This window comes from Pseudoliparis swirei, chromosome 12 (genome assembly GCF_029220125.1).
Source record: "Pseudoliparis swirei isolate HS2019 ecotype Mariana Trench chromosome 12, NWPU_hadal_v1, whole genome shotgun sequence".
NCBI classification, from domain to species: Eukaryota; Metazoa; Chordata; class Actinopteri; order Perciformes; family Liparidae; genus Pseudoliparis; species Pseudoliparis swirei.
The window spans coordinates 3,966,971-3,989,731 of NC_079399.1; the positions used below are offsets into that span (position 1 = coordinate 3,966,971).

General features: G+C 46.8%; 2 protein-coding genes across 5 annotated transcripts; one reads left to right on the forward strand and one right to left on the reverse strand.

Moving 5' to 3' along the window:
• Nucleotides 1–8,480: 8,480 nt before the first annotated feature.
• gzf1 (GDNF-inducible zinc finger protein 1) lies at nt 8,481–15,496 on the forward strand. Of its 4 annotated transcripts, none has more exons than XM_056428180.1 (8): nt 8,481–8,588; nt 9,424–10,379; nt 11,879–12,062; nt 12,134–12,303; nt 12,642–12,736; nt 12,816–12,983; nt 14,026–14,183; nt 14,890–15,496. In XM_056428180.1, the coding sequence occupies exons 2-8, from the start codon at nt 9,439–9,441 to the stop codon at nt 15,406–15,408; spliced, it is 2,235 nt and encodes a 744-aa protein (XP_056284155.1). In that variant the 5' UTR covers nt 8,481–8,588; nt 9,424–9,438; the 3' UTR covers nt 15,409–15,496. The 4 variants fall into 4 exon arrangements, with proteins under 4 accessions (XP_056284155.1, XP_056284154.1, XP_056284152.1 ...); XM_056428179.1 differs by having other exon boundaries at nt 8,482–8,588; nt 9,427–10,379; XM_056428177.1 differs by lacking the exon at nt 8,481–8,588 and adding an exon at nt 8,856–9,317.
• A 344-nt stretch (nt 15,497–15,840) lies between these two features.
• napbb (N-ethylmaleimide-sensitive factor attachment protein, beta b) lies at nt 15,841–22,308 on the reverse strand. Its single transcript, XM_056428181.1, has 11 exons — nt 22,116–22,308; nt 20,629–20,708; nt 20,286–20,402; nt 19,429–19,475; nt 19,017–19,094; nt 18,837–18,892; nt 17,930–18,014; nt 17,734–17,838; nt 17,573–17,641; nt 17,418–17,468; nt 15,841–16,857 (listed from the first exon to the last, which is right to left on the reverse strand). The coding sequence occupies exons 1-11, from the start codon at nt 22,214–22,216 to the stop codon at nt 16,756–16,758; spliced, it is 891 nt and encodes a 296-aa protein (XP_056284156.1). The 5' UTR covers nt 22,217–22,308; the 3' UTR covers nt 15,841–16,755.
• Between the last annotated feature and the right edge of the window lie 453 nt (nt 22,309–22,761).

Genomic DNA, 22,761 nt, shown 5'->3' on the forward strand with positions numbered 1-22,761 from the left:
GCGATAATCTACGAAGCTCTGAGAGGATTAGTGTCTGTACCACACACACACACACACATACACACACATACACACACACACATACACACACACACACACATACACACACACACACACACATACACATACACACACACACACACACACACATACACACACACACACACACGCATACACACACACACACACACACACCATACAGATGGCTTCTGAAGGGAGGTCAAGCTCCTCTTCTCATCTCTCACAAAGAAGAGCCGTCGTCACCGGTCTCACTCCATCGCCCCGAGGGAACAGCACCGCTGGAAATAAATAAATAAATAAAGAATAAGTGCAAACTGCACTTTACGGGATAACCCCGAGGCATCAAATTAATCTGAGTTAATTAATGTGTTCTGGCCCCGTTAAAAGGTATTTACATCACGGGGTGGACCGGGTACAATATTAAGGGTGTGTGTGTGTGTGCGTGGATGATTGTGGGAGGAGCTTCTGAAGTCTCTGAAACGCTGACGCGGTGATGTCATCGGTTCTCCGGGTTCGGCCTCCAGATTACAAACGTGTGACAGGAAGCTCACGACCCGGTGTCTGATGCCGAGGAGCTCGGACCAAGCGGCAGTATTCTCTCTCTCCCCCCTCTCTCTCTCTTTCTCTCCCCCCTCTCTCTCTCTCCCCCTCTCTCCTCCCTCTCTCTCTCTCCTCTCTCTCTCTCCCTCTCTCCCTCTTTCTCTCCCTCTCCTCTCCTCTCCCTCTCTCCCCCCCTCTCTCTCCCCCTCTCTCTCTTTCTCCCTCTTTCGCTCACTCTCTCTCTCTATCCTCCCTCTCTCTCCCTCACTCACTCTCCCTTTCGCTCCCTCCCTCCTCCCCCTCTCTCTCACTCCCCCCCCTCTCTGTTCATGCTGGGAGTCAGCGTATGTGTGTGTGTGTGTGTGTGAACCGGTGAGTAAGTTGCATGATGGGAAATGTAGGCTTTAGCATTCTTCTCTTGTTAAGTGACATTAAATGTGCAGATTTAGACGACGCTCATTCTAGTCATAAACATATTTAATGAAGAAGTGTAAAACAGAAACAAACAAAAAGAGGCAGAATACAACAATAAACTAAAAGAAACAATGCATAACGAGGGAGTGATCTATTCTATCCATTTATTTAAAATAGAATCTATGAGGTGTTAAGTATATAAACCATTTCCCCCAATATGTCCAAAACTGTTCCAGATGCCTCGAGCGTTCTCTTCATAACTTTATTAAAAGTGCGTGCCTCTTTCATCTTATGAATCGTTGCAGCATTAACACACGTGTGTGTGTGTGTGTGTGTGTAGGTGTGTGTGTAGGTGTGTGTGTGTGTGTGTGTTTAAATCGAAGGTATCGCTCGCCGAGGCCTTGGTGGGGTTTCTGGAGCTCGCGTATGAAACGGTGATGAAAGTTATTGCAACGCAGAGACTCGCTGCAGCAGCCTTTGCTTTTTTTTTTGGGACGGGGTTTAAAACTCCTGCCGAGTTCCGGGATCCAAAAAAAAAAACGAGGCCGCCGTCTGGGAAAACGGAGACGGGAAAGACGAGGAGCGGCGGGGAAGTTCCCTGAACGCATCGCGAAGCAGACGCAAAGACTCCATGTTTAGTGTGACGGACGAGCCGATGGAGTCTCAAGCTGCTGCTTCTTGAGTTATTGGCAACGCGTCTTCCTGTCATGTGGGATCCGGATAAATCTCGACATCTGCCTCAGAAAGCCGCCGCCGAGGGACGGCGTGCATCAATCACGACGTGGGAGGATTGATTCGAGTCGGAGTCCAAACCGCGACGGCAGACGTCTTCATTCCTTTCGAACCCCGACGAAAGCGGACCGGATCCGCGCTGCTTCCGTTCTCGCCCTTTCAAAATAAAAGCCCTAAAACTGCAGAGGAAACTCACGGACGCTTCTTCTGGGTCGAGAGGACCCTAATAGTTAGTCCTCTGCATGCTTGAATATTGAGCGCACGGGTGCCCAATCAGGGGGGGTTGTCGGTTCAATCCCCGCCCTAGTCGATGTGCCCTTGAGCAAGACACTGAACCCTGGATGTCTTTTAAGACGAGCCTTATATTGAAAAGCGTTGCGGCCGTCTCAAACCGTATGAATGGCGAGTATTTGGCGTCGTCGAAGAAATGACAGTCCTGCAGGGAGGCCAGTGTGCCCCCCCCCCCCCCCCGCTGAGCCCCTCAACCAGCCTGGATGCAATAACATTAGTGCTCTGGAGCTTCAGTCACTTCAGACACTGTGTGTGTGTGTGTGTGTGTGTGTGTGTGTATGTGCGTGTGTGTGTGTCTGTGTGTGTGTGTTTCAGAGACAGGCTTTTATTTCGATCCCGTGCCTCTCGCTCCGTGTCTATCTCCCTCACACACACATAAATGTCTCTGGCCACAGTAAATGTGTCAGTCATGGGTCTCATGACTGACACAGCCCCCCCCCCCCGGCCTGCTCTTTCTCATCTCTCGTCTCCATTTTTGGACATTTTAAAGAGAGGGAGCACGGTGGCCGAAGTGTTTCTGGGGATTATCTGGATCTCGTGTCAGGAGTCGGCGTTTCAGAAATCTTGTCAAATCTCGATAATTGGATTCTCAGAAGCTGTGCAGCGAGCAGCTCTTCGTTCCCTCGTTCCCTCGTTCCCTCATTTCCTCACCTAGAGCACAAGAATGTGAACTTGTGTTGAATATAATAATAAACCGTTCAGGCATCTGCAGGACGGCTATATTACGCGATGCGAGCCACTCGGGCCGAGCTTCATTTCACGTGTCTGTGGTCGGCTTCACTTCTGGGAGGCGACCCAAAAAGAGGGGGAAGACGGCCAAACGCAGTACGGAGAACACAGCGGGCCTCTGGGGAGGCAACCCCCCCCCCCCCCAAACCTCCATCCCCCCTTAATTTGACAACCGGTTTGCGTGTTTGGAAAACGATCCGTCTCGAGCCGCTGCATCAACAAGCCGAATCGAGTGGGGGGGGGGGGGAGTGAGAGAGAGAGGGAGAGAGAGAGAGAGGGAGAGAGAAAGGGAGAGATAGGAGAGAGGGAGAGAGAGAGGAGAGATAGAGGGAGAGAGAGGAGAGCGAGAGGAGGGGGAGATAGAGGGAGAGAGAGAGGGAGAGAGAGAGGAGAGATAGAGGGAGAGAGAGGAGAGAGATAGAGGGAGAGAGAGATTGAGGGTTGCCGACGTTTCTCTGGTCACTATTTTTGGTTTATTTGACTTCCAGTCCAGAAGCCGGCGTTCCCGTCAGAACTCAGGTCGACACGAGTGAAGGCCTCGGCTCGAGGTCAGAGGTCAGACGTGTCAGCGGGAGGCACATGTACGATGGCGCCCCCCCCCCCCTCTGAGGAAGACGAGTGAGCGCTTCCTGAGACGTCCGTCGTGCTCCTGGCAGCATCAGGACTCTTCATGTCCGCGTTATGAAACATGAATGATTCAAGAATAGGAATCAAACTTCTTCCCAGCTTCCTCCTCAGCTCTGTCCTCTGAACGAGGCGAGGCCCCCGCCGACATGAAAGGGCCGCCGCGGGCCTCAGGGGCCCCGCTTGCTGTTACGCAACACGGGCGCTGGCCCTCCGCCAGGTTACACAACCTGGGAGAGCGGAAGGAACGAGACCCCCGAGATGACATCATCAGAGGGACGGGATGGTCGGGCGACCCCCGCTGTGTGTGTGTGTGTGTGTGTGTGCAGTTACAAGACACACAGACCCGCCTATGCTGATCGCAGCATGTGCTTCCTGTATGGGAATGCTTAGGAGGGAGTGTGGTACGCTTCCTGTAAGTGTGTGTGTGTGTGTGTGAGAGACAGAGAGAGGGAAAGAAAGAGAGAGAGAGAGGGAGAGAGAGAGCGAATGCATATCCGAGGGGGGATCAAACCTAAACCACAGGATATTTCTGACCTTGAGGGCGAATGGGTGAAACCGAGGGGGAGGAGGGAGGGAGGAGAAAGAAAAGAGAGGGAGAGGAAAGGAAGGAACAAAGAGAGGGAAATAAAGAGAGGAGCAAAGTCTTTGGAGGGCAGCTGGAGCGCCTCCAGAACCCTCGGCTCAAACAACCATGACATTCCAGCTGAAGCCACGAAACCAGGACGAGGGGGGGGGGTTCTACCCACAATGTGTGTGTGAGTGTGTGTGTGTGTGTGTGTGTGTGTGTGTGTGTGTGTGTGCGTGACATGTGATTAAAGGGTCCGAGCAGAGAGGAGGCCAGCAGGCAGACCGAGTGATGCAATCCACGGAAGCCAAGGAGAGGACACGAGGGCGGCAGGAAGGAAGGGAGGGAGGGAAGGGAAGGAGGGAAGGGAGGAGTCGTTGCTCCTGGGGAGCCGGCTCTCCAGGAATGTGCCGACGACCGCGTGGCCCACACGCTCTGGGAGAGTGTTGCATTGTGGGGGAGCTCCGGCGGAGGTGAGACCACCTGTTCTACTGCGAAGAATATCACAAGTTATAAAAATGGATCCACGACGTGACTCACACTTTATTTACACAACGATCCTCGCCTCGGGAACCTCTCTCTCTCCTTCTCTATCGCTCTCTCTCTGCCTCTCTCTCTCCCTCCCTCTCTCTCTCTCTCTCTCTCTCTCTCTCCTTCTCTCTGCCTCTCTCTCTCCCTCCCTCTCTCTCTCTCTCTCTCTCTCTCTCTCTCTCCTTCTCTATCGCTCCCTCTCTCTCTCTCTTCTTCTCTATCGCTCCCTCTCTATCTCTCTCTGCCTCTCTCTCTCCCTCCCTCTCTCTCTCTCCCTCCCTCTCTATCTCTCTCTCTCCCCCTCAACACCCCTCTCTCTCTCTCCCTATCTCCCTCTCCCTCAACACCCCCCTCTCTCTCTCCCCTCAACACCCTCTCTCTCCTCTCACCTCTCTCTCTCCTCAACACCTCTCTCTCCTCCCTCTCACTCCTCTCTCACTCCTCTCTCTCTCCCTCCACCCTCCTCTCTCCCCTCAAACCCCCTCTCTCCCCCCTCTCTCTTCCTCCCTCTCTCTCAATTTCAATTTCAATTCAATTGGCTTTATTGATATGAATGTTGCAATAACAATATTGCCAATACAAAATAACAGTACTCTCTCCCCCCCCCCTCTCTCTCCCCCTCCCCTCTCTCTCTCACATCCAGCCTCCCTCGCCGCGGTGCAGCGATGTCTTGGGTGCGATGCGCTGGGCGTCCACAGGGGGCGCCGCGGGCCTCGTGGCTCTAACCGTCTATTTAGGAGCATCGCGAGAGTGGGCGTCGGCCTTCAGCCGGTCCGTCTGAGGTGCTAAGTGGCCTATACAGTTACAATGGAGAGAACATGCACAAGGGCGAGTGAAGGTGGGGAGAGTGGGAGGAGGAGGGGGGGTGAGAGAGAGAGAGAGAGAGAGCACTGGGAATAGAGCCGGTGAGTCAGAGGCTATTCGGAAAGTAATTCCATCTCTGAAAGGCGTATATCTTTTCATCAATGAAAGGAAAGTATTTAGAGGGAGAGAGAGGGGGTGGAAAGAGGGGGAGAGAGGGAGGGGGAGAGGAGAGGGGGAGAGGGGAGAGAGGAGGGGGAGAGAGGAGATAGAGAGAGGGGGAAGAGGGAGAGAGAGAGATGGGGAGAGAGGAGGAGGGGGAAGAGGGGAGAGAGAGGAGGGAGAGGGAGAGGGGGAGAGGGAGAGAGGGGGAGAGAGAGAGGGGGAAGAGGGAGAGGGGAGAGAGGGGGGGGAGAGAGAGGGGGGGGGGGAAGAGGGAGAGAGGGGGGAAGAGATAGGGGGGAGAGAGGGAGAGGGAGAGAGGAAGAGAGAGAGAGAGAAGGAGAGAGAGGGAGGAGGAGAAAGAGGAGAGAGGGGGAGAGATAGGGGGGAGAGAGAGAGAGGGAGAGGGGAGAGAGGGAGGGAGGGGGGGAGGGGGGGAAGAGGGGGAGATAGAGAGAGGGGGGAAGAGATAGGGGGAGATAGAGAGAGGGAGAGGGGAGAGAGGGAGAGAGAAAAATAAACCCAGTTTGGTGAAAGCAGCTCATGTGTGTGTGTGTGTGTCCTGGCACGGCCTCCCTTGGCCGTGCACTCGACTGCACAAACATGTACGATATTTGACTGCTTCTCAATTTCCATCCTCACATAAACACGGCCGAGACGCAGCGTCCGGAAACAGAGCCGCCGAAAATCAATAAAGTGTCAACGCAGGGTCATGCCCATTGATGAAAACAACAACAACAACAACCCCTCTCCTCTTGAAAGTCTTCATTCGTGAAGGATGTTTTCTGCTAACGACTGGAGGAAGAGGAGGAGGAGAGAGAAACACACACACACACACACACACACACCAGGGCCCGGTGAGCGGGGCCGTGACGGTCTGGCATCGGTCGTGTGGTTTTTTTCCTCCGGGCGAGCACAAAAGGAGCTGTTGTTCTTGGACCGGCGACCGGCTGCACTTCCACGTCCGGTGAGGCCGTGTACCGTTCACCGCCACTGGATCCGCTCATCGGGGCGGGGGGGGGGGGGGGGTGCGTTACGAGTCGGCCCTCTCGAGAAGGGAAGGAAGAGGTCGTGCCAGGACGCCGACCCCGGCCCGCCGACCCCCTCGCCGCATCCAAATTAAAGCTGTTTGTGCAAACCGCCGCCACAGAATCCTGCTGTGTTTTCCTTCCAGTGTGTGTGTGTCTGTGTGTGTGTGTGTGTCTATGTGTGTGTGTGTGTGTGTGTGTGTAGACTCAAATTAAATCCGGCCTTTCGGCTTTAGAGTTTTCCTTTTTTTTGGGTCTGAACTCCCGACCAACACCCAAAAAAAGCCCCGCAGGTCATTCGGAGAGTTAACCAACCGAAAGTCGATTATTTCTGAGATGACCTTTTGACCTTTCGGTTATCTTCGGGTGACGATTGCACGAGACATGTCGCAACCTCACGTCTGTCTCTCTCTCTCTCCGCCACATCTTCTCATCCTGTGACAACAGGAACCCACATGATATTTGCCGTGGTTATTACTCATGGTCAGACCCCGCTGAACTTTTATACGTCACGGTACAGCGGCGCAACGGGGGAACGTTTAAAAATGCGGCCCGGCTGGTCACAGCGGTTTAAAATGAAGATAATTTTTTGGAAAAGCAGTTTCTATGCAACAATCCGAGTCGTTTATTCAGAAAACTTTGACGGGAAAAAGTTTTCCTTCCTCTAATTTGAGTCACGTCAAAAGTTTGTATTAATGGCGGTATACTGGGAATTCATTTTGCATGGCATGTCTCATTAATTTGCAGTTTCGTGGTAATTCGATATTCCATTAAACACCGCGCTTATTTTTCGTGGTAATACTTTAAATCATATTAATATTTGATGATTCTCATGAGCATACAAGCTACAGATCATTACATCTGCAGATGTTTTAGAGGAGAAGTGTTATCTGTAAAATACGATGGTGTTTGTGGATATGTGTGTGTGTGTGTGTGTGTGTGTGCAGAGGAGCAATGTAATAAAAGCCAATGTGAACACAGTGTTCCAGGTCAAAGCTGAAGTCTGCGCCGCTTTCGGCCCAGAGAGCAGCGTGAGTCACCGGACGGAGCAGATTGTTAGCTTGCAGAATTCATTAAGAGAAATGTAAGGTATATGGATTTCCTGTGGAAGGGGGGGGATTTGGGGGGGGGGGGGCCTTGGCAGCTGCAGAACAGCACCCCAGTGAATCCTCAAGTAGCTTTCCATACATCTTTGGAATGACAGCATGCTTCATTTCCTTCTTTTTTTATTACTCTGTACTGTCGATGATTGATGCTGTTCGGAATGTAAAAGGAATTATCTTAAATCATTCACCGTTTTTGGCCTATTTTTTAAATATATTTTTTTGGAACCACTCCAACACTAAAGCACTACTTTTTTAAGCCGCTAGTTTCATACCTAATGAGTATCAGCCCGGCTGTGTGGAAACTGAGCACGCAAGGAGAAAATAATACTAATGTAGGTGTTAAAGAGGCAGGTTTAATCCGCTTTTAAAATCAACACTAAACTCGCTGTTGACAACAACGTTAATCCCTCTGTGCAATGGCGCCCCCGTGCGGTAACGAGGCAGTACTACACACATAAACACCAGTTACGGTAACGCCATTACATTAGTAAACCACCATTTAAACTTATAAAATAATGCCAGGTTGGCTTTATACATGTACACTGTTCAACTTGTTCACAATACAACTCTCGGTTCTTCTTTTTAGCGTGACACAAGAGGGGAAATAATAAAGTAATTCATTACAGCATTACCGGAAACGAGGTGCAACCCTTTATTGCTTTTAAAACGGAACTGATATGGTGGTAAATAAATCAGGCACAATCAAGTGCTAGCTCGGTAAACTAGTTTGAAATTAATCACCGTAAAGACGTAAATGTAACTTTATCAGATGCGCTATTTTTCAATTGGTATAACGTTTGTTACGCGAACCCTGCTCGAAAACGACCCAGGAGCAGCTATCCTAATCCGCCGTCCAAACTTTAGACGCCACCATAAACTAAGGACTGATCCCGAGTCAGTCGCTTCGGCACCGGATGTCCCCGAAGTTTAAAAAAACAAAAAGGAAAGACGAAAAAAAAAGTGCCGTATTTTCGGAAGTGGTTTCCACAGGAAACACGGTGGAGAGCGTTTGTGAAGGGCTGCCATCTTACCAAGCTTACGGTAAGAACATTCGATCAGTGTCGTTGCCTCGTATAGCCGGCGGGCGCGAGCGCAGCCGTTGGTCGAGCTCGTTTTTACCGCATTGTATCGACGCTAGCTAAACCGAGCTCGTGTGTCCGCGGCAATGAGCGTTATTAAAGTAAAAGCACAGCGAGCATCACAGCTAACAGCCATCGTGAGGCTTTAGTAGGGGGGGGGGGGGGTTAACGTGGGGCTTAATATCAGAGCTAGCTTCATATTCTTTCTTTTTACCCTCCTGTTACCTTAACATTTACTAACATCGTTTACCCTTTTTGACCACAGCAATTAAAACTTCCAGAAAATGATTATAATTAATATTGTTTCCCAAGTTTAAGTGTCGGGTATGTTATGTTTGTTTGTTGACGACCTAAATAGCCCTTTAAATAAATAAAAATGTTGATATTTCTTATATGTGCTATATTTACACAGTGAAAAACCGCCTGGGGTCAAATTGACCGATGCGTACAAGTTGTGTACGGGACATTGAAAACATGTGAATTTTATGTTTTCCCAGTTGTCCCCAATAAATTAGGAAAAGTCATGAAATATGAAGCAAAAAACATGATGTCAATCTCTTTTTTTTAGAGACGTTAAACATTGTATGGGGTCAAATTGACCCCAAAGGTAATAGGAGGGTTAAAATGTTGCCTGCAACCGTTATGCGACGTTCACTGCTAACCACACATTGGGGCTTCTTCAACATATAAGGTTAGTCTTATTGTGGGTCCATGGTTGAAACCTTTTGGGAACGAATGTACATTTATTGAACCACATCTAGTTAGTGGACCATTAAAAGTCTCTCCTTCCCCCCCAGCAGCACCAATGCATTATGGGGGTTAAAGTGGTCCAGCTCACCTCGAGGTTCCACCAGCAGCACCTGCTGTCCTCTCTGGACCAGCTGCGGCTGCAGGGCCAGCTGAACGACGTCACGGTGCAGGTGGACTACCAGGGAGACGTGCAGGAGTTCCAGGCCCACCAGCTGATGCTGGCGGCGTCCAGCGGCTACTTCAAGAAGCTCCTCCTCTCTCAGGATGCCGCCGCCCGAGACAGAGTGCAGCTCTCCAACATGCACTCCGGCGATTTCTCCAAGTTTTTGGAATTTGTGTACACCGGTAAGGTGGAAGTCGTCAGAGACAAGGTGGGCGACGTTCAAGCGGTCGCACGCCTCCTGGACTGCGAGGATCTGGCCGACGTGTGCGGCGAGGCCATGAGCGCCGGAATCCTGCAGAGGACGACGAAGAGGAAACCCGCGTCGAAAGTCGCCGTCAAAGGCGAGAAGAAGCGGCCCAAAGGCGTCTCTCTGAAGCGGCGGCTGTCTCCGCAGAGCTCTGACAAGGAGGTGATTCCCAAAAGGAAAAGAACAAAGGGCAAAGCGGAGGATAAAAAACAACACGGACGAATCCTAAAGCTGAGGCTGGCCGGCCGCCAAGTCCTCCAGAGGCGTTTGGATGCTAAAATGGAGGGTGAGCGCGACGACGGAGACGGCGGCGCCGGCGAGGACGACGCCGAGGCTCCGGAGGAGAAACGACGCCGGTCTTCGTTCGGAAGGCCGGTCCCCGATGTCGATTGGGAATGTGAGGAAGATGGGCACAGCAGTGATCCCGAAGACTCCTTGTTGTTGTCTCTGGGGGAAGAAGAGGGGGAAGAAGAGGAGGAGGAGGAGGAGGGACAGGCCAAGAAGAAACTAAAAAGTACCTCCAAGGCCCAGTTCCAGTGTAACAAGTGCCAAAGGACCTTCCACTACGAGAGAAGCTACCTGAAGCACATCAGGTAGGACATATTAGTGCCGAGCCGGGGTTTCATGCCTCCGAGTGATGTCATAGATACCCTGCAGTGGCTCAGGGAGATCTCAGAGCTCAGGTAGATCTCATAGCTCAGGTAGATCTCATATTCCTTAAACAGGATTAATTACAGAGCAATTGCAAAAAAATTGGGTGAGGTCAGCAACCAGCGTTCTGCAAGCGTGCCACCTCGTTATCAAGCAGTGTGATATTTTCCTTGTTTGTCTCCTCGTGTTATAACACCTTTTTATATGTAAATATAGCCTCTTAACAGGCTGATCGTATCCACATTGGATTAAAAGCTCATTGGAGAGCAATTATTATCATTATCTTTATTTAAAAGGGACCATGTACAGTTAAAATGTACATGTCACCATTTGATGCGCTGCACCAGATTGTAGCTACACAGCTAATTTGCATATGTAGTCCCTTGACAGACCATAATAAACATAAAATAACTAGAATGGCCACTCGGTAGAGCGCATACCTTCGCATATCATAAGATTGGGCATTGAATTATGAACATGTTGGCATTAGTTGCATGCCAATTGGATAAAAATTGACCGTGCTATGGTAAAAAGAAGATTTTGACCTTTTCATGACCTTGACCTTTGACCCGATTGATCCCAAAATCGAATCAACTGGTCCCCGGATAATAACCAATCATCCCACCAAATTTCATGCCATTCAGTTTAATACTTTTTGTGTTATGCGAATAACACGCATACAAATAAATAAATAAATAAATACACAGTGATCAAAACATAACCTTCCGCATTTTCAATGCGAAGGTAATAACAGCCAGTGCAGGATAAGACGCTGCACAATACGTTGATGAGTTAATATTCAAAACCACAGGGTTCGTACGGTCATGGAAAACCTGGAAAAGTCATGGAATTTTAAAATGGTCATTTCCAGGCCTGGAAAAGTCATGGAAACATTAAATCATAAAAGTTTTGGAAAAGTCATGGAAACATGTTCATTTACGCCGAGTTTGAAAGAATTAATGTTTTCAAAAGAAAAACGCTCAAAATACGCAACATTTAAAAAAATGTTCATGTTTATACCAAGATTTCAGTTTGGTCATGGAGATTTGGTTTAAAGTCTTCGAAAAAGTCCTGGAAAAGTTATGAAAAAATCATGGAAATCCATTTGTCAAAATGTGTAAGAACCCTGTCTGTAAAACGGTCATTTCCAGGCCTGGAAAAGTCGGGGAAAACTTAAATCATAAAAGTTTTGGAAAAGTCATGGAAATGTTGTTATAATCAGATGTTCATTTACGCCGAGTTTGAAATAAATAATACGTTTTTTAAAGAAAGACGCTCAAAATACGCAACATGTTATAAATTGTTCATGTTTATACCGAGATCTGTTGGTCGTGGAAATTTGGTTTCATGGAGAAGTCCTGGAAATCCACTGGTCGTTGTCTGTTTGAAGCCCTCAATGCATCTCATCATTGGTGACCTCTGCCCCCCCCCCCCCCCCCAGTACGTACCACGGCGTGAAGGCGGACCTCATCTACCGCTGCGAGACGTGCCAGCAGAGCTTCGCCAACCGCAGCAACATGAAGATCCACGAGAAGCACGTCCACAGCAGCGAGCGGCTGTTCGCCTGCGACATCTGCGAGAAGACCTTCAAGAGGAAGAAGGACGTGGTCCGCCACCAGAGACAGGTGAGGGTGACGTGGAACGTCTTTTTGTCGCAGCAGTGATAAACTTCCCGCGCGTCTCATTTCCGCCTCAGGTACACGAACCCAACGACCTGCGCCACGTGTGCCCCGCCTGCGGCAAGGCGCTGAGCTCCAGGACGGCCCTGCTGCTGCACGAGAGGACGCACACGGGCGCCAAGCCCTTCGAGTGCACCGACTGCAGCTCCAGGTTCTCCCAGAACTCCGCCCTCAAGATGCACCGCAGGTGACGGAGCTCATCGGGGAACCGCGGCGCGTTAAAGACCAAGTGTTTTTCTCGCATGTCTGGAAGAAATGTGGAAACCGGAGATGAAAAATACAGATTAATAACATGTGTAACTAGAATGGGCACTCGGTAGAGCGCATACCTTCGCATATCACAAGAGTGGGCATTGCATTATGAACATTTTGGCATTAGTTGCATGGCAATTGGATAAAAATATGATTTTGACCTTTTCATGACCTTGACTTGACATCAATCCCAAAATCTGGAGATCAAAATAATAACCAATCATCCCAATTTTCAATGCGAAGGTGAAAATAGATTTTTTTTTCTGCACGTAGGACTCACACGGGAGAGAAGCCGTTCGCGTGCGACGAGTGCGAAGCTCGCTTCACTCAGAAGCACATACTGGCGTACCACAAGCGGTCGCACACGGGTAAGAGACGTCCGTGGGACATTCCTTCATCACTTTTGGATATTTTAAAGAGTTTCACGTTTTTTCTTTTGTTGCTCAGGTGAGAAGCCCTTCATGTGCGAGGCCTGCGGGAAAAGCTTTGCGTCCAAAGAATACCTGCGACACCACTCCAACATCCACACCGGGTCCAAGCCGTACAAGTGCCAACAGTGTGGCCGCGGCTTCGCTCAGAGGAATTCCCTCCACCAGCATTTAAAGACGCACACAGGTACGGGGTTCGGACGGTCATGGAAAACCTGGGAAAGTCATGGGATTTTAAAATGGTCATTTCCAGGCCTGGAAAAGTCATGGAAAAAACTTAAATCGCTAAAGTTTTGGAAAAGTCATGGAAATGTGTTTTATTCACATGTTTATTTATGCAGAGTTTGAAATAATGAATGTTTTTTAAAGAAAGACGCTCAAAATACGCACAATTTTCTAAATTGTTCATGTTTATATTTCAGTTTGGTCATGGAAATTTGGTTTAAAGTTTTGGAAAATTCATGGAAATTTGTTATAACCACTTATTCATTTACGCCGAGTTTGAAATAATAAATATGTTTTGGAAAGAAAGACGCTCAAAATATAAGCCGGCGTACGCTCTCATACTGGCGCCGCAATAATGTTTTGTTCGCGTTGCAAGTGAACGCACCGTAACTGGAAAGTTCGCTGGTCATTTGTTTAATTTAATGTATTATATATGTATATGTATTAGGGCTGCAACTAATGATTATTTCAACCCTTTATTCAAAACAGGGTTGGCACGGTCATGAAAAACCTGGAAAAGTCATGGAATTTTTAAAATGGCTATTTCCAGGCCTGGAAAAGTAATTTTAAAAAAATAATCCAAACATTTTTGGAAAAGTCATGGAAATGTTGTTATATTCACGTGTTCATTTACGCCGAGTTTGAAATAATGAATATGTTTTAGAAAGAAAGACGCTCAAAATAAAAGCCGGCGAACGCTCTCATACTTTTCCGCGTTGCAAGTGAACGCACCTTAACTGGAAAGTTCGCTGGTCATGTTTATTTTAATGTATTATATATGTATATGTATGCTTTGGAATTCAGTTTAAATACTAAATGTTCTCACTTTTTCATGTATAAACCGAGATTTTAGTTTGGTCATGGAAATTTGGTTAAAAGTCATGAAAATCCATTAGTCAAAATATGTAAGAACCCTGAGGTATGAATTATTATCACTGATGTCGCTCGTTGTTTTTCTGGCGCCTGACCTCTCTGACCCTGTTTCCCTCTCCGTTGACTGCCAGGCGAGCGTCCGTACGGCTGTCAGGAATGCGAGAAGCAGTTCACCCAGCTCAACGCGCTGCAGCGGCACCAGCGCATCCACACCGGGGAGAAGCCGTACATGTGCGGCCTGTGCCGACGCACCTTCACCGACAAGTCCACGCTGCGCAGGCACACGCTGGTGAGCAGACGCCTCGGAGATGGTGCCTTCAGGGTCTTTACACATGTTGACCGGTGGATTTCCAGGACTTTAAACCAAATTACCATGACCAAACTAAAATCTCGGTTTATACATGAAAAAGTGAGAACATTTAGTATTTAAACTGTGAATTCCAAAGCATACATATACATATGTAATACTTTAAATTAAACATGACCAGCGAACTTTCCTGTTAAGGTGCGTTCACTTGCAACGCGAAAAAATATATAATTGTGGCGCCAGTATGAGAGCGTACGCCGGCTTATATTTTGAGCGTCTTTCTTTCTAAAACATATTCATTATTTCAAACTCGGCATAAATGAACATGCAAATATAACAATTTTCCATGACTTTTCCAAAACTTTCGTGATTTAAGTTTTTTCCATGACTTTAAACCAAATTTCCAGGACCAAACTGAAATCTCTGTATAAACATGAACAATTCAGAAAATTGTGCGTATTGATTGCGTACGCCGGCTTATATATTGAGCGTCTTTCTTTAAAAAACATATTAATTATTTCAAATTCGGCGAAAATGAACATGTTAAGAACAAATCTTCATAACTTTTTCAAAACCTTTATGACTTTCCCAGGTTTTCCATGAGCGTACGAACCCCGTGTTTTCCTCTGTGGCTCCAGAGGTCAAATAGTTCAGGGCCTGATCTTCTTCATCTTCTTCCCGCATTCAGATTCACGACTCGGACGCTCCCTGGAAGACGTACCTCGTGGTGCTGGAGGGGAATGTGGAAGACAAGAAAACCAAAACTCCCACGAAGGGAAAGACGGAAAAAGCGGGAGGGAAGGAGAGAAAGAGTACGCCGAAAAAAGGCGCCGCTGGTACCGGTGCTGCCGACGCCGACTCCTTCGCGGTGCCGTCTGAAGCGGTCACGCTGCCGTCCGATTGGACCGGCGAGGGGACCATCGCCCTGATCAGCCAAGGCGCCCTCGGCGGGATCGCCATCTTCCACACCGAGATGGCGCCGGGGGCCCAGATCCAGCCCGCCGGGACCGCCCTCCCCTTCTTGATGCCGGCGGCGTCCGTCCTGGAAGAGGCCGCCTCGCAGACCATTTTGGCTCCGCCTCCAGAGACTACGGGCGCCTCCGAGGCGGCCGTTACGCCGCCCGACATTCAGACCGGGGTCGGCGGCGACGAGGTTTGCGCAACGGGACAAACGGCCGACGGCGAGCGGCGAGCAGACGCCGTGTAGAATAAGTGAACATCGTTTAAATCAGTGTGTGTGTGTAAATCATGTGATTTTGGGATGGTGGGATTCATTAAATCTCTGAAATGTGAAACATGTTCATTCTTGACCGATCCAAACGGTATCGTCCAATCAAACGGTCCCGTTTCAAGTGTCGGGTTGCCGTGTGACGGGGAGGCAGATCGATGGATCGATAAAATAACACGCAGGCGTTTTGATTATGACTCAAACGATAGAAGCAAATGCATCTCGTGGTAAAACAATTACAACTTTAAATAGATGTAAATTTAAATGGAGTCGCGCCAAAATGAACACGTATTATTCAGCTCAACTTATTTTCCTCTGACATATAAAACGTTTCTGCGTCCATTTCCCAAAGTACCTCCTGTAAAAGATCATTAAATGTAACGGTGCTGTGAAAGGCAGGAGGACAGCAGAGACCCGGGAACAGAAGATCTTTATTATCGTCCATTTTGCAGCGGCATACAGATCATCCCCGCGCCGCCGCCGGGACGACGCTCGGGTGAAAACGTTGGTCTGGCTCTCGTCAACGAAACCGCGCTGATCGACCCCGACGACGCGGCACGGGATGAATGAGTGACAAGTGATGCCCGTTAACCCCCCCCCCCACTACAAATCATTATTACATCGACGAATCCTAAAGTTAATAGAAAGTATCCACATGTCAGTTTGAGTGTGTGTGTGTGTGTGTGGTTTGATGCAGATGTTTAACAGTCTACACATGGTGCATATCATCGCTCTTCTTCCAGAAGAGTCTCTCCCTCTGGTTGGTGATACGAATGTAAATCTGAATATTTTTTCCCGTGTGGCCGCACAATGACTTTTAGTTTTATGAATGGATTTGAGGCCCCTCCCCTTTTTACACCGACAAATAACAAAATTAATATATATATATAAATAAAGGTACATTCTGGAAGTCCATACACGCAGTTAAATAATTTAAATAAACGTAAATATAGAATAAAAAAAATAAAAAAGCATCTCGACCAGGAAACGATAATTGTACAAAAACATGCAGCGCTCGTTGTCAATAATGGCATCGGTTTCAATACAATGTACCGCTCTGAACCCCCCCCCCCACCCCTGGACAGGTATGCAGCAATCCTCTACAGAGGTGAGGGCGAGAGGATCTACGTCCTGACCCGGTTCAGATGTGGAAGGAAAGCAAAGATCGTACTCTGACGGTACAGCAGTGGAATATTCATCGAAGTCGTCTCCAGATGCTATACACAGTGAGCTGAGTGGAAGTGTGTGTGTGTGTGTGTGTGTGTGAAAGCATGCGTGATGGGAGCGTCCCCTCCATGCTGTGTCGCCGTGGCCGCCGGGTTCCCTTCACTTCAAATCGCCCTCGTCGCCCTGCATGGTCTTCTTGATGCGCAGCAGGAGGGCCGTGTGCCACTGGTCCAGGCGGGAGATGGCGTCGTACTCCTTCACCTGCAGCCGGCGGGAAGGGACGCGGAGGAGTGTTTAATTTGGTTTTTTTACTTTGGTTTATTTGAAACAGGTCAGACACGCACACTGATAAAACAACATTTCTGTAAATGGGCCAGAGATATTAGCTAAGAGGCTTCTTTTTTTTTTATCTGTAGTCCCGAGAGGCAAAAGAAACAAGATGAGGGTTTTCTTTTTCTCTTCCGAGGGATGAAAGAGGTTTGTACAGCTGTTCGTGTATCTTCTCCTGTAAGTTTGACTTAACTATTTTTAAATATCATTTATTTCACCTCTTGGCCGTGTGAACCAGCCCGTTTGTGATTTTTCTTGATATACTACCGAACCCAGCTGGGATTGATCAAATGACATCATGACCGTCTGTAACGATGTTATTTAAACATCCTGACTGACCCCCGTTGGGTCTTGAATTTCTTCCACATTACTGGATCATTTCAGGTTTGAATTGCTCAACATTATGATCTCTCCGTATGTACCCTACCGGAGAGGAGGACTCTTCCCTCTCACGACATTTTTGAGTTAACTTTAACTTGTACGAGACTTACCGCCTCTGTGAACGCGTCGCAGTTCTGTTCCTCGTGAGCCTCCAGAAGTTTCTGTTGGGAGCCAAAAGAAAAGTAGGTTGTGTGTAGAAACTGCACAGATCAAGGGGAGGGGGAAGAAAATCCATCGGATTCCTCAGAGCGCTTCTTCTTCTTACCTTCAACAGTTTGCATTCTCGAGAGTCGGAGAACGCCGGGAACATCTCCTCGTATTTTTCGATGGCGATCTGCGGAGACACGCGGCGCGTTAAACTCCCGACACGACGACTCCCCGCACCAAAAACACCCAGACCCCGAACCACGAGGGGGGGGAACTCGCCTTGGCGTTGAGCTCGTCGACGATGAAGTGACACAGGGAGGCTTTGAAGAAATACTCTTTGGCGCTGTATTTCAGCAGCGGGTTGTCCATCGTGTTGGAGCCAACCTGGAGGCATCCACGTCGCAGGAAGGAAACGCGTTAGACGTGTCGGCAGAGAAGAAGTGCAGGCGTGACAAATGCATGAAGAAGTGCACACCTGCTCGTAGATCTCAATGGCCCTCTGGTACTGCTCCAACTGAGCACAGTAGCCCCCCACCTTCAGCAGACACTTGTTGGCAGAGCTACGGACAAAAAGGGACAAGACTCATTTATGATAAATATATATCTTATATATAAATATATACAATTAATATATATTTTACATTTATATGTATAATATATATTTAATATATATATATTAATTTTAATATATATATAAATATTATTATATATATATATATATATTAAATATATAAATTATATTTAATATATATAAGTTAAATATATATCTATAAAATATATAGTGTACAACTCTTTACTCGTACCCAGCTTTTCAGATTCAGAAAATGAATATATATAATACATTTATATGTATAATAAATATTTAATATATATATATAATTAATATGTATAAATATTGTATATATATATATGTATATATAATATGGATATATATATGTATGTTATATATATATGTATGTATATATAGTGTACAACTCTTTACTCGTACCCAGCTTGTCAGAGAAATATATGATAAATTAATCTTTTTAATAAAAATGTGTATAATGTTTTTTGTGTATAATGGCTCGTTTGTGCACGCTCGTTAACGTCATTAGTGACAGCTGTGCCGATTGGGAAAGAAGTCACCCGGCACACAGCGGGATCAGGTCATCTCATGTACTAGTTCAAAAATAGATATAAAGGTTTAAACTAAAAGTGGTAGTCTTCACAATAACATTCCACTCTTATTTAGCTTTCATTCAATAAAAAAATCAGGAATAAAAATCAGTGTACTAGACCTTCACATGTTAAACACGAGACTTGTGAATCATTTTTGGTGTTAAATATGACAGCGATGAGCAAGTTGAGAGATTTTATAGCTGAAAAGAAGAATGTGACGGTACCTGTTGGATTCCTCCCCTTTGTAGTAGTCTGCTGCTTGTTCATAATGTGCAATAGCCTTCACAAAGGGAGAAAACAACAACACATATTGTTGTGTGTTGGGCAAAAGAAAAATGCCCTCAAGTGTCAATAATGATCAGAAGTGTGAATCCACCATAAAACCTCTGATTACGAGATATTACCTTCTCGATGTCCACCAGTTCGGACTCGTAGATCTCTGCGATGTTGATGTGGTGTTTGGCTGCGATGGTGAATCTTCCCTGGAAGAGGAGGAGGAGGAGGAGGAGGAATCGTTACTAACTGGATCAAGCCTCAGTCGCCTCTCGAGTCAACGAGAACGCTGCATCACACTGTGCAGAGAGGCGAGGTCAAGTGGCTTCACGTCGACAAGGTTTTCAGGTTTTTAAATTTGTAATCCCGTCCAAAAGGGAAAAACACAAATTCAATTTGTTGTTTAAAAAAAAAAAAAATGAAGTATCTGTAAATGGGAGGCAGGTCTGCCACGTCAGGTGTGTTGATATCAGAGACGACTCACTTCTCAGCTATAAATAAAAGATGAAGAACACAGATGGACACTCTCTCCATGCATCTTACCATGTCTGTGTATATATCGATGGCCGCGTTTAAACACTTGATTGCCTCTTTTGGCAGCATAAAGGCGAGAGGAGGGGACAGTTAGACATCCTGTTAGTTTTGTTAAAAGCTTTGCGCCGCACAGCACCCCGTGTCATGCTGCGTCATCAGGGTGAAACAAGGCCGTTATCACAATAACAGTTTCTAATATGCTGCATGCAGTCAGGTGTTATATTATATAATATACACAGGTAAAACACAAAATATAATCCAGTTTTTACTTAACAAGTACAACACAAATAGCTACCATCCCCCTAAATCTAAGGCTGGAACTATATTTAGGAGAATAAAAAGCGAGTAGAAAGAGCACGATGACTCAACTAATGGTGAATCCCATAACAAGGACAACTAGAATGGGCACTCGGTAGAGCGCATACCTTCGCATATCACAAGATTGGGCATTGAATTATGAACATTTTGGCATTAGTTGCATGCCAATTGGATACAAATTGACCGCGCTATGGTAAAAAGAAGATGTTGACCTTTTCATGACCTTGACCTTTGACCCGATCAATCCCAAAATCTAATCAAATGGTCCCCGGATAATAACCAATCATCCCACCAAATTTCATGCGATTCGGTTTAATACTTTTTGAGTTATGCGAGTAACACGCATACAAATAAATAAATACACGGCGATCAAAACATAACCTTCCGCATTTTCAATGCGAAGGTAACAACTCGAGAATATTAGAATTGATCAAACGGTACAAAATCTGTATCCACGTAAAAAGGGAATTACAAATTCCGGCCGCCATAATGAACGACGTGGTTTGAAGATGTCGTCTTTCAGCGAACGCGTCACCACATAATCTCACCATTCGGGTCAGACTTCTTGAAGGCGTTCCCAGCATCGATGAAACTGGTGGCGCAGTCGTGTTTGTTCTGCAGCTGCATGTGCAGCCGAGCGGCCTTGCAGAACGCACCTCCAGCAGCTGGAGACGGAGGAGAAGAGACACACACACACACACACTCAATGCTTTGCATTCATCTTACGCTCTAATTTATGTACATAATTCCACTCTGTCTTTTAAACTTGAAACACCTTCACGAGTTCTGCGCTTTGCAGTTACGGTGGCAAAAAAAACCCGACAGCTTCTCAAGCGAGTGTGAAACTGATAGAGTGGTTCATATCTTTTAGTAGAAAACAGCGTGTCGCACCGCTCCAGTTCTTGGCCATCTTGAACATGTTGGCCGCTCTGCAGTACATCTCGCACGCTTCCTCCACTTTTTGAGGTCCTCTAGACGAAGAAAGTAAACAAAGAACAGAGTGAATATAGTGCACATCAAAAATCACGACTCTTGACCTACATATTAAAGTTACATCTAATAAATTATGCCTCAATGGCCCCGTCGGGGGTGATGAACTGCTTAATATGCGAAGTTGCTGCATTTCTCAGAGGGATGCAAGGCCCAGATTGGTGGTCTGGCTTATATAAATCCCTCTAAAACAGGCACTGTAGATCTTCCTCCCTCCATGACAACAAGTGGACCCCTGGGAGCTCCACGGAGTCGTAATAATGCTCTGGCCATTCAATCACGGCAAAGGGATTACATCACTGCCCGGCCAGCCACAGAGTTACCAGGTCTGCCGAGAGTTATCACGCACGAGAGCTGCCTACTAATAACATCTGGGGGGGGGCGGCGACACTGAGTCATGCAAGGCCATATCTACTGTCTCTTTGTATTTGGGCCCCATGTAAACAACGTCGTCCTCGCCTTCTCGTCTTAATGACACGATAAAGTAGCAATCAGCGTATCGATGATCTCCCGAAGGTCACTGGTAGATAATAAATCATTGTTTACCTTAGCGACGGCGGCTGGGAGGAAACTAGAAACAGTCTTTTGAATGTGAGAAATAAACAAATGTATTCTATGTTTAGGACTGTTATTAAAACCCAGTCAGATAAGCAAAAGCTTGTCAATAAGGGGCCTTTTTGGAGAATACTTTGCCTTGCACATCACTCCTGCATGGCGCCTGTACTCCACGATGTGTAATATTGGTATAGACAATATAAACAGGTGGAAAGCTTCAGGATAAATCTAATGAAAGTCTTCCATCGCAGAGATTTCTCCAAATCTTTTAACCTTTGACCTCTAAGAAACTTGCGTCTATATATATATATATGCCTATATATATATATGTATGTGTGTGTGTGTGTGTGTGTGTGTGTGTGTGTGTGTATGTGTGGTTTGGTGATGAAAGGAACCATGAAAATGGCACCTTTATAAAGCAATACACTTACAGCCAGGGATTTTGAGGTGAGGTCAGAGGAGAGAGGGGGGATATTTCCACAAAAAACTGTCCCGTAATGGAGGAACACATTGTTTTAGACAATATAACAACGTCACCTCGCGATACACAGCACCTTAAATGACAAAGTAGGCGTCTTGACCTTTTCATTGAGCTATACACAGTCGTGAGGCGCTGGCTTGTTTACAACGGTACAGCTAACTGAGCTAGGTTAGCCCAACTGACACACAGGGGTAGTTACAGTGAATGTCACGTGGTTTAATATAACTCAACTACCGCGACATCTCGAGGATAACTGGACTAACGTGTGCCTAACGGTTGGGCGCGTGCCAACTTCGCTCGTGCCAGGTAACGGTTGCTAGCCGTTTGTTCTTTGGCGCAGTGCTCGTCTTACCCTCCAAACATCCCTCCCAAAAAAGAGCCGGAGGACTTGACTCTTTTGTCCGCGTCGGCCAAAAGCTGAATCGCTTCCTTCTCTTTCCCGCTGTTGTCCATTTCTTTGTTTTGTTGGAGACAAAGTTATGAAAAAAGAAAATACCCGCAGAGGATTCCGCCGTGTACAGTGAGGATTACAGTCGACGGGGTTTATTCGGCGTAGGCGTGTACCCGCTAGTGGTTTAGCTGAGTTCCGTTGCATCATGGGAGTTTGAGTGTTTTCCGTCACTAACGCAGTTGGCTTCGAGGCAAAAGAAACTACAACTCCCAGTAAAACACGGAGCTATTTTTACACACACTCTATGAAGGTGATTCGGAAGAAGAAAACATATATATACATATTTATATATATATTTTTGTGATTACATTTTTGCATATTATCAAATCATCTTTTATTCTCCATTTTTCCTAAATAATAAAAATGTAATATTGTATTTTACGAAAAAAACAACAGTGTACGTCGTGTTTATGACCAACAGAGGACACTAAAATATCACCAACTGACCCGGAATTTTCTTCTTACGCAGTTTTTGTTTCTTTAGTTTTTTAAAAATAATTCTTTAATCAAAGATTGCAAATTGCAATTTTATAATTTTTTAATAAGA